Below are 12333 nucleotides of genomic sequence, written 5' to 3' on the forward strand. Positions count from 1 at the left end.
AAGATAGTGGAATCAAGGCTTATGGAGATAAGGCAGGAAGAGGATACTGATTAGGAATGATCAGCCATGATTATATTGAATGGCGGTGCAAGCTCGAAGGGCTGAATGGCCTACTCCTGCACCTATTGTCTATTGTCCATTGTCTAATAAGGGATGGCATTTGTACAGGAAGTAGGATGGGAGGAGGTGTAGTTTAGGTAGCTGTGGGAGTTGGTGTCTGAGTTTGGGCGATCGCCAGAGACGGTGATGGAGAGGTCCAGGAAGGGCAGGGAGGTGTCCGGGATGGTCCAAGTGAATTTGAGGTTGGGGTGGAAGGTGTTGGTAAAGTTGAACTGTTCAGCCGCCTCCTGGGAGCATGATGCGGCACCGATATAGTCAACAATGTGTTGGAGGAACAGGTGGGGGCAAGTGCCGCTGTAACTGCAGAACATGGACTGTTCCACATACCCAACAAACAGGCAGGCACAGCTGGGGCCCATTCAGGTGCCCATGGTTACCCTTTTGGTTTGGAGGAAGTGGGAGGATTGGAAGGAGGGTGAGGACCTGTTCAGCCAGGCGGATGAGGGTGTTGGTGGAAGGGTACTGGTTGGGACGGCGGGAGAGGAAGAAACGGAAGGTTTGGTGACCTTTGTTGTGGCAGACTGATGTGTACAGGGACGGGATGTCCATAGTGAAGATGAGGCATTGGGGGTCGGGGAAATGAAAATCTTGGAGGAGGGGAAGGATGTGGGTGGTATCCCAAACATAGGTGGGGGGTTCTTGGACTAAAGGGATCAGTTCGGTGTCGAGGTAGGAAGAGATGAGTTCAGTGGGACAGATGCAGGCTGAGACAATGGGTCGACCGGGGCAGTCAGGTTTGTGAATCTTCGGTAGGAGGTAGAATCAGGAGGTGTGGGGTTCATGGACAATGAGATTGGAGGCTGTGGGTGGGAGATCCCCAGAGGTGATGAGGTTGTGGGTGGTCTGGGAGATGATGGTTTGGTGATGGGACGTGAGGTCGTGATCAATGGAGCAGTAGGAGGAGGTGTCTGTGAGTTTGTGCCTGTCTTCAGCAGTGTAGCGGAAGGTATGCCACATTACTGCTGTGCCCCCTCCTTGTCTGCGGGTTTGATGGTGAGGTTGGGATTGGAGTAGAGGGCTGTGCATTGTAGGGCGGGACGTTGGAGTGGGGGAGGAGGGTGTACACATTGAGGCAGTTGATGACACGGCGGCAGTTTAAAATGATGAGGTCAAGGGTGGGTAACCAGCCGGCACGGGGTATCCAGGTGGATGGGCTGTGTGGAGGTGGGAGAAGGAGTCTTTGTTGAGTGGGCTGGTGTCTTGGTTAATAAAGTGGGTGCGGAGGCAGAGGCGGCAGAAGAAACATTCAAGGTCTTGGCGTGTGTTGCACTCATTAATCTGGGACCATAGAGGGATAAAGGTGAGGACTTTACTGAGGACTGAATGTTTGTTCTCTGTGAGGGGGAAGTCTGGGGAAATAGAGACCACACTGCAGGGCTGGGAGCTAGGACCTGGAGGCGGAGACAGTTGTTGCTTGAGTAGGCACGGTTATAGAGTCAGTCATGACGTCACCAACGGAAGTGACACTCACAAGGGGACAGAAGTGATGTCACAAGGGGACAGAAGTGATGTCACAAGCAATGGGGCTGACATTTCGGTTTGGTTCTCGGAGGGTGATGTCACTGGTGGCGGAAGTGAAGTTGGCGAAAGAGTTTTCTGTGTCAAGGTGAGTGATGTCTGTAGGGGCGGAAATGACGTGCAAGGTAGGTATCGCATATGTGCTGAGGGCGGTGAAACTAGTGATGGTGGTGACAACTCCCTCATCAGGTCCACACCCCCCACCAGCCCACACCCCACTTCCTGGCATTTTCCGCTGCCACCGCAGGAAGTGCAAAACCTGTGCCCACACCACTCCCCTCACCTCCGTCCAAAACCGCAAGAGATCCTTCCACAACTGTCTGAAATTTCCCTATACCTCTACCAATGTCATCTACTGCATCCGTTGTACCCGGTGTGGTGTCCTCAACATCGGGGAGACAGGATGCCTTCTTGTGGATCATTTCAAAGAACATCTCTGCGATACCCGCACCCACCAACCCCACCGCCCCGTGGCTGAGCACTTCAACTCCCCCTCCCATTCTGTCAGGGACATGCAGGTCCTGGGCCGCCTCTGCTGCCAAATCATTACTACCTGATCCTGGGAGGAAGAACACCTCATATTCTGCTTTTGGATCCTGCAACCACACAGGATAAATGTGGATTTCAACAGCTTCCTCATTTCCCCTCCCCCCACATTATCCCAGTCCCAAGCCTCCAACTCTGGGTACCACCCTCCAGTTCTGTCCATCATTCCCCCCTCTGACCTATCACCTTCTCCCTCACTTTCATCCACCTATCACTTTCTCAGTTACCTTCCCCTGCCCCTCTCCACCCCCCTCCCTTTTATCTCTCAGCCCCAGCCCACAAGCCTCATTACTGATGAAGGGCTTCTGCCCGAAACGTCAATTCCCTGCTCCCCTGATGCTACCTAACCTACTGTGCTTTCCCAGCACCATACTCTTGACTCAGTGTGCTGAATGGCTTACTACTTAAAGTCTTCTGGACTGCCATTGTTGCACTAATTCTTAGTTGATTGTCAGCCTCTCCAGCCCTGTAAAACTAATATTATTTTTGTGTAATGTCATTTTTTTGATTATGATATTAAAAATCCATAGTTTTTAAAATAAGTTATTTTTAAATTTATGATATGTCAACTTCAAATCCATATGTCCCAATTTTATAACAACTGAAGAGTAATTAGTACACTTTTCCTCTTGGCTTGCTGTCTTGGGAATATTTCAAAGTGATTGGTTGCTCATTTTGCTTGATGACATCATTGTTATGGGGCACCTGGAGATTGATTTGGCTCCAGAACAAACCAATCCTGAGAAAGGGGGGGTCCTTGCCACAGACACCACCAGATATTAATGGGCAGTTTTCTTGAAGATCAGTGGTGAGTGGTATCAGTTCAACACTGGCCACCAAATCTAGGCCAATACCTTAATTATTTACAGAAATGTCATCAGTTTTTTGCTGATTCTGTTTCCAAATAATTCATATGAAAGTAACCTTTAAAAGTTCCAGAAGTAGTCAAAAATCGATTGAACGTAGAACAGTACAAGCCCTTTGGCCCTCAATGTTGTGCTGGCCTTTTATCCTACTCCACAATCAGACTGACCTACATACCCTTCATTGTACTAACCTTCATGTGCCAACCAAGAGTCACTTAAATGTCCCTAATGTATCTGACTCTACTACCACTGCTGGCAGTACACTCCATGCACCCACCAATGTCTGTGTAAAGAACGTTCCTCTGATGTCTCCATTAAACCTTCCTCCAATCACCTTAACATTCTGCCCCCTCGTGTTAGACATTCCTGCCCTGGAAAAAGTCTCTGGTTATCGACTGTATCCATATCTTCAACATCTTGTACATCTCTATTGAGTCACCTCTCATCCTCCTTTGCTCCAATGAGAGAAGCCCTAGTTCCTTCAAAATTTCTTCATAAGACATGCCCTCCAGTCCAGGCAGCATCCTGACAAGCACAGCAGGTCAGGCAGCATCCAAGGAGCAGAAGAATCGACGTTTCGGGCATGAGCCCTTCTTCAGGATTCCTGAAGAGCTCATGCCCGAAACATCGATTCTCCTGCTCCTTGGATGCTGCCTGACCTGCTGCGCTTTTCCAGCAACACATTTTCAGCTCAGAGACAGAGAACCTACTTTTTATAGTCCTGTTCACAAAACATTTTCCCTTAATTCATGAGGAGGACAGTGTGGAACTGCAAAGGAACATTGAGATGGTGGAGTGGGTGAGTAGGTGATAGGTGAGGCTCAGTGTAGAGAAGTGAGGTGATGCACTTTGGTAAGACAATGTAAAATAGGAAATGTGGGGTACAACCCCACTGCTGGCATGTAGGTGTACAGGTAGTTCTGTAACGCGATGGTTGCATTCTTATGCAACACAGTTACAGAAAAATTGCACTTTAGAAACACCGCTTAAAGTGTTGGCGATGTAATCGCATTACAGTACAGCCAACACGCGATTTAAAAGTTTGCATTTTAGAAACAGTGTTCCTAATTCGTCAATCGCATCACAGCAAATTCATGTTAATTAAACACATGTTATAACGGAATGACCTGTAAATCTGAGCAGATCATTGAAGGTTACAGGCCAAGTGGAGATAGCCGTAAGTAAAGTATATTGTGTCCTCTGCTTTTTTAATAGGGGAACAGACTACAAGGGTAAGGAAGTGATGTCAAACTTATACAAAGCACTTGTCAGACCTCAGCAGGAGTATTGTGACCTCTATGCTATCAGAATAATGTGAATGCATTGGACAGAGAACCCTTGCGAGAAGGGTTCCAGGAATAAGAAACTTCAGTTATGAGGATTGACTGGAGAATTCTCTTTGGAAAGAAAAACAGAGAGGGAGATTTGATGGAGGTTTTCAAAATCATGAGCAGGCTGGATAGAGTTAAAAGGGTGGAGTTTTCCTGCTTGTAAAAGAAAGGGAGCATAAACACTTATGCAAATGAAGCAAGAGTGATGTGAGAACATGTCTTTTTCACTTAGCGTGTAGTTAAGGTGTGGAATGCACCTCATTGATGTGATAGAGGCAGGTTCAATTGGCCATTCAGAGCATTCGGTGATTAGATAAAAAGAGTGGCCAAGGATATATGGGAAAGGCAGGAGATTGACACTGGGACCACTTGTAGTCTACTCCCCTATTTAAAAACAGCTAAGGTACACTTTACTTACCGCTATCTTCACTTGGCCTGTAATCTTCAATAATCTGTTCACATTTACAGGTCATTCGGCTATAAAGTGTGTTTCATTAACATGAATTCACTGTAGCATGATTGACAAATTGGGAATGTTGATTCTAAAGAGGAAACTTTTGAATTGTGTGTTGGCTGTAACGTGATCACGTCGCCAACACTTTAAGCACAGTTTATAAAGTGCGATCTTTTTTCTCTCTCTGTAACGGTGTTGCACAAGAACGCAACCATCGCATTACAGAAGAACTACCTGAACACCTATGTGCTGGTAGGTGCTGTGGGATGGAACCAGTGCAGGCATGATGGGCTGAATGGCCTTTTTATTTTGCAGTGTAACTTCTGTCCGTCAAATCCTCCTGCACTGCATCAGCAGAACTTGTGAAAGTATTATGACCTCTTTCATATTTTGTATGTTAATTACAATCACTTTAACTTATTGTGATGTTCACTTTGTACAGTTTATCTATCACGTAAAGCCTGTGATAGATGAACTGTTAGGATTGAAGCTCAGTGTCACATGTAGCATCTACAGAGGACACTGCATTAAGATAAGTTACACATTTCAATCTGATTCCATTTCCGAGTTTTTATCTAACTCTCCATGTCTGTCCACCTTTGTTTGCAAGTTACTTGCCATGGAATCATTCAGTACACAACAGGCCCTTCAGTCCATCAAAAACTCACTACTACATACTCACTGGTGGTCCCACTTTCCTGCACCAGGGCTATAGCCTTGAAAGTTATTTTGAAAAACATTTCAAGTGGCTCATCCAAGTAATTTTCAATAATTCTGAGCTTTCTCACCTCAACTATCCTCCCAGGCAATGTATTCCAAGTTCCCATCACCCATTGGATGCAAAAGACGTTCCTCAAATCCCCTCCAAATCGTCAACCTTTAACTTTAAAATTATTATTGACCCTTCAAGCCATGTTTGGAAAGCAAATAGCGAAGCACATTTCAGGGAAGAATGAAGACATTCAGACTGAGTCTGACACTGGGGATGAGACCTCTGGCACTGCCTCAGTCATCAGTGAGCTTGTTTCCATTGGCCGCTTGACCTGAGCCATTTGACGATTGCAAAGTCATTGAATTTAAGATGGGCTTTCTGCCCCCTTCACCCAATCACATGGCCTGCAGTTCTTGGGCCAGAAGTGCAACCATGAAAGATGTCCTACAGAGGGACTGGAACAATTCCACTGGAGAAAAGCCATCTATCCCAGAGAGAGGAAGAGGGGCCAGGCTATAGGAGTCTCGTGGTGTGGACAGGGCAGGGGCTCAGGAAATGCAGAAAAGGCTGAATACTTTGGAACCTCAGGTGGGTGCAAGACAAGGAAAGACCCCAGCCCACCTCCCGTCAACCTCCAAGTTTCACTCGATTCCAGCTTTCCCCAGCTATGGGTCAAGTTCCAACAACTCCAGGCAATAACCCTTAAATGCTTGTGAGTTAACTCCCAGCCATTAAGGGTAAGAACTTTCACTCCAACTGGGAAAATTAGTGTGGGTGAATGGAGAAGGGGCTGAGTAGATGACAGGTACATCCTTGTTGCCATGGCACCTGGTTTTACATCCCTCCCACTCAGCAACTTGTCTGCAAATTCTGACCCAATCACCTCGGAGTCGGATGTTGTGATAGGCTTTGTCTGGACAGGCTGTGTGAAGCTGAATGACTGTTCTCCAATTCTAGCAAAAGTGAGGACTGCAGACGCTGAAAACCAGAGTTTAGGTTGGAGTGGTGCTGGAAAAGCACAGCAGGTCTGGCAGCATCTGAGGAGCAGGAAAATCGATGTTTTGGGCAACGTCTGAAGGGCTTTTGCCTGAAACATCGATTCTCCTGCTCCTCTGATGCTGTCTGACCTGCTGTGCTTTTCCAGCACCACTCTGTTCTCCAATTCTGTTGATCCTGTTACCATGGTGCTGTTTCCCACTCAGTTTATTCAGGAATGATTTATGTAACATGTTTCACAGGCAGGGAAAGGGGTAGGAATCATTGGGTGTTAGTGCTACTCCTGATCTGGGAGCACTGTTCCCTCTCATTTCCTTCCCAGCTGTCTGGTTCTCTAAAGCCTGAGTGTGGCAGTGACCTCTGGAAGTGAACATCAATGATGCGAGTGGTGAGCCAATGGCAATCACACACATGGAACATTGGAGCACCTACTCAGCTTTGAGGAAACATTGCCTGGACTCCTGACCCTGCCCTACCCCTTCCTCCCCAGCCTGAGCATATTGCCCCCAACACCACCCAGCCCCACACTTTGAACCCCAGTTCCTGATTTTTGTCCCTGATGTACTCCCCTGTCTCTGGTCATGGACACAGCTACAGAATGCAGAATATATCCTGGATTTTCCTTTTTGTAATTAATAAATGTTCATTGATATGTCATTGTTTTCTCATTACTCAATCAAGAGGAGATTTTTTAAAAAGACTGCTTTTTCCAAGAGGAGATTTTGTACCTTAGTCTTCTCAGGTAACAGTATTTCAGTGATGGAAAATATAATGGCTGTTGTTTCACAGTGTCACAGGAAATGAGAGAAATCTTCGGGCAATCGATGGTAAAAGGCTGCAGGATATAACTTGATGAAAACACTATAACTTTGCTCTTTTTCAATCAAGTCAGTGCCGGCACAATGGGCCAGATGGCTTTCATCTGCAATTCCGTGAATCCTCCTGCGTCTGCCCTCAAGTCTTCCAGGTCGTTCCTCAATTTACTCCAGTAATGCAACTCCTTTTCAATTTCCTGCACTGAAGAGTTGTCCAAGATTGTGAGCAACATAAACCCACCCTTTTCTGAGGAAGGGTCATTCAACCTGAAACGTTAACTCTGATTTCTCTCCACAGATACTGCCACACCTGCTGAGCTTTGCCAGCAATTCCTGTTTTTGTTTCTTTTCCAGAGAGTTCTCGCTATGTCAAAGCAACTCCCTCTTTATTTGCCCCCCCTTCTCCACACTCTTTTCATGTTTTCCTTTTCTTTCCAGAGTTGTGGGAGCTGAACAGGAGCATGGTTTTCCATGGGCCCCGGGGATTTCTGGACTTGCAAACAGTGTTTTTGGATGAGTATCAGGATCGTCTGTTTGTGGGAGGCAGAGACCTCGTTTATTCACTCAGTTTGGATCACATTGACAAGAATTACCAAGAGGTACGATCTCACCTACTCACTGGAGATGCACAGACAGACATTCCACTCTGGCCTTCACTTGCTCAAACTCTCATTGTTCTTTAAACATTTAGAGAACAGAAATCAAAGGATCAAATTCTCAAACAAATCAATCTTTTTTTTTGGATCTGCACCAACTCTCCACATATTGTAGAATACTTGGATTGGCAGATACCTTGCAACGTACTGAACAATACATTTCAACCAGAGAATTACACTATACAGTACCTTTAGCATTACAAAATGTGCCAAGAAACTTCACAGGAAAATTTTAAAATGGAATCTGACACTGTGTCATAAAGTGATATTTGGTCAGCTACAAAAAGACTGGTCAAAGAGCTATTGTTCCAAGAGGGGATTGAGGTCAAGCGTTGGAGAGGTTTAGCAAGGGGTTCCTAGGAGTTGAAGGCACCACAGCCAATGATGGAACAGTTAACATCGGGAAAGACCAAGTGACCAGAATCATAGAAGAGTAAATAGAGTCAGAGTCATTCACCATGGAAACAGACCCTGTGACCCAACTCATCCACACTGACCAAGTCCCACTTGCCTGCATTTGGTCCATGTCCCTCTAAACCTTCCCTATTCATGCACCTGTCCAAAAATGTCTTTTAACTGTTGGAACTGTACATGCATCAACCAGTTCCTCTCAGTTCATTCCACATCAAACCACCCTCTGCATGAAAAACTTACACGTCAGATCTCTTTTAGATCCTTCTCCTCCCTCCTTAAACCTCTGCCCTCTAGTTTTGAGCTCTCCATCCCTAGGGAAAAGGACCTTAGCTATTCACCTTATTTATGCCCCCATGATTTTATAAACCTCTGTGAGGCCACCTCTCAGGGAGAGGGAGGGATGAGAACATAGCAGGCTTGGAAAACAGATGGAAAGTGTGAAATTGAGCTATTGCTTAATCAGAAGTCAATATTTATCAGTGAGGACAGGGATGGTGAATGATTAGGATTTGATACAAATCAGGAAAATTTGAATCAGTTCAAGTTATAGAATCCTAGAGGGTACTGCATGGAAACAGGCCCATCAGCCCAGCATGCCCACAATTAAGTTAGTCTCATTTCTCTGCGTTTAGTCCATATCCCTCCATCCCTTCCTCATCCATGTACCTATACAAACATTTCTTAAAACACAAAATTGTACTCCCCTCTACCACTGCCTCTGGCAACCAAATGTAGAATGTCATGAATGAGTCTGAGTGTGTTGTAATCGGTAAGTCTATAGGTAACAACCTGCGGTTCCAGTCTTCCGACGTCTGTGTTACATATATTTCTTTGGTAAATGCATTACTGAAATAACATTGCACACTACCTGCCAAGGTGTAGAGTGACTTGGAGAGAAACTTCCACATTTCCAAGTGCCAATGCCAGAAATCGCGATTTAATTTATTAGTGGTGAGGCATTAACAGCCAGTGTTGAGGTTAGAGTGGTGCTAGAAAAGCACAGCAGGTCAGGCAGCATCTGAGGAGCAGGAAAATCGACGTTTCAGGCAAAGGTTCTTCGTCATTCCTGATAAAGGGCTTTTGCCTGAAACATCGATTTTCCTGCACCTCGGATGCTGCCTGACCTGCTGTGCTTTTCCAGCACCACTCTAATCTCCAACATCTGCAGTACTCACTTATGCCTCATTAGCAGCCAGACCTTTACCATTAACATCAAACCATGCTGCTGTATAACTGCAGTTAGTTTTCGCAGAGAATTTTGCTTCTTCTCTCATCATTGTCCTGTGTCTCAGCAACCAGAGCTTATTGTTTTCATGCATTATGGCCCAGAGCATCCTGTCTCCACACAGAGACCAGACATTTGTCAATGCTATGTGTCAGGACTCCCCTGAAGATCTGCTGAATGACCTCTAACAGAATTGTATGAGAAGGTTCAATTTCTGATGGGCAACTCCTTGCTCACCAGGATTTATTTAGATCACACTCATTTTCTCAGTATTTTATTTTTAAAGCCTTTGAACGTGGCCACAATTGAATTAAATTACCAAAATACAGCAGCTACTGTCATAAAAAGGGTGAGTGTATAGTCTTTCCTCAATGTCCTGCTCTTTGAAGAATAACTCTGATGGAAAACTGCTCCACATTCTTGTAGAGACTGTTTTGGAAATCACAGTCAGAAATATTCAACCCCATCAGCAAGAAAACCTGTAAAGGAAGTGGCACTTGGATCACCTTGGATGATTCAATCTGTCAGAACAAGACTGCAATCCCAAAATACTAAATTGGGAGACTGAGAGTGATTAGTTCAGCTGCGTTGATCTGCACCTGAGGGTTAGCTGTGAAGGTTGCTCACAAACTGCAGAGATTTTTGACCACGGCCACCAGTCTGGGCCTGTGAACTTTGAAATATTAATTCTGTTTCCTGCGAATATTGACAGTATTTTCTGTTTTAATAATTCACCAAGAAAGGGAATTCATGGAATGCTTACAGGATGGCGTTTTGGAACAGCTTGTGATGGAGCCCACAAGGGAGCAGACTATTCTGGACCTAGTGCTATGGAATAAGCCAGACTTTATAAAAGATCTTAAAATCAGGGAACACTTAGGCGGCAGTGATCATAATATGGTAGAGTTCAGTCTGCAGTTTGAAAGAGAGAAGGCAAAATCAGATGTAATGGTGTTACAGTGAAATAAAGGTAATACAGGGGCATGAGAGAGGAACTGACAAAAGTCGACTGGAAGGAGAGCCTAGCGGGGAAGACAGTAGAGCAACAATGGCAGGAGTTTCTGGGTGGAATAAGGAAGGAGAGGATCAAATATGAAGGTAAGCTAGCCAGTAATATTAGAAATGACAGTAAAAGTTTCTTTCAATACATAAGAGACAAATGAAAGGCAAAAGTAGAGATTGGGCCTCTCCAAATTGATGCAGGAAAGTTAGTGATGGGCGATAAGAAAATAGCTGAAGAACTTAATAAGTACTTTGTGTCAGTCTTCACAGTGGAAGACAGGAGTAATATCTCAACAATTAAGGAGAGTCCAGGGGCAGAGTTGAGTATGGTAGCCATTACAAAGGAGAAAGTACTTGAAAAGCCAAAAGTTAAAAATTGATAAATCTCCTGACCTGGATAGGCTACATCCTAGAGTTCTGAGGGAGGTGGCTGAGGAAATAGCGGAGGCATTAGTTGTGATCTTTCAAAAATCACTGAAGTCAGGGAAAGTCCCAGATAATTGGAAAATCGCCATTGTAACCCCATTGTTCAAGAAAGGATCAAGACAAAAGGTGGGAAATTATAGGCCAATTAGAACAAGTCAGCATGGATTTAGTGGCAGTTGTGCCTGACAAACCTGTTAAAATTCTTTGAAGAGGTGGCATGGTGGCTCAGTGGTTAGTGATGCTGCCTCACAGCACCAGGGTCCCAGGTTCGATTCCAGCCTCAGGCGACTGTGTGGAGTTTGTACATTCTCCCCGTGCTTGTTTGGGTTTCCTCCGGGTGCTCTGGTTTCCTCCCACAGTCCAAAGATGTGCAGGTCAGGTGAATTGGCGATGCTAAATTGCCCATAGTGTTAGGTGCATTAGTCAGAGTGAAATGGGTCTGGGTGGGTTCCTCTTCAGAAGGGCAGCATGGACTGGTTAGGCTGAAGGGCCTGTTTCCACACTATAGGGAATCTAGTCTAATCAGGTAACAAGTAGGTTAGACCAGGGAAACCCAATGGATGTTATCTACCTAGACTTCCAAATGGCCTTTGATAAGGTGCCTCACAGGAGGCTGCTGAGTAAGGTGAGGGCTAATGGTGTTCAAGGGCTACTGGCATGGATTGAGGATCAGCTGTCTGATAGAAGACAGAGTTGGGATAAAAGGTTCTTTTTTGGAATGGCAGCTAGTGACAAGTGGTGTCCCGCAGGGTTCAGTGTTGGGACCGCAGCTGTTCACATTATGTATTAATGATCTGGATGAAGGGACTGGGGGCATTCTGGTGAAGTTCGCTGATGATACGAAGTTAGGTGGACAGGCAGGTAGTACTGAGGAGGTGGGGAGGCTGCAGAAAGATTTACAGTTTAGGAGAATGAATTTCATCAGCCATTTCTTGGACCAATGTGAGGTTTTGCAATTTGGGGGGAAAAAGAATACTGGCATGGACTATTGTATAAACGGTGAGAAAATTCATAAAGCCAAAGTTCAAAGGGATCTGGGAGTGCTAGTATAAAATTGTCTAAAGGTTGACTTGCAGGTTGAGTCCATGATTAAGAAAGCAAATGTAATGTCGTCATTTATCTCAAGAGGGTTGGAATATAAAAGCAGTGAGGTGCTACTGAGACTTTATAAAGCTCTGGTTAGGCCTCATTTAGAATACTGTGTCCAATATTGGGCCCCACACCTCAGGAAGGACATATTGGCACTGGAACG

At 45.3% G+C, this 12333-nt stretch overlaps 1 protein-coding gene across 1 annotated transcript in view; it reads left to right on the plus strand.

The window, feature by feature from the left end:
* The window catches only part of LOC122561887 (semaphorin-3E-like), a 309586-nt gene that overhangs the window by 120327 nt on the left and 176926 nt on the right, over nt 1-12333 (plus strand). Inside the window, exon 2 of the mRNA XM_043714219.1 lies at nt 7797-7957. Coding sequence (XP_043570154.1) covers nt 7797-7957 — 161 coding nt within the window. The remainder of the gene's footprint in view (nt 1-7796; nt 7958-12333) is intronic.

This window comes from Chiloscyllium plagiosum, chromosome 23 (genome assembly GCF_004010195.1).
Source record: "Chiloscyllium plagiosum isolate BGI_BamShark_2017 chromosome 23, ASM401019v2, whole genome shotgun sequence".
Taxonomy (NCBI): Eukaryota; Metazoa; Chordata; class Chondrichthyes; order Orectolobiformes; family Hemiscylliidae; genus Chiloscyllium; species Chiloscyllium plagiosum.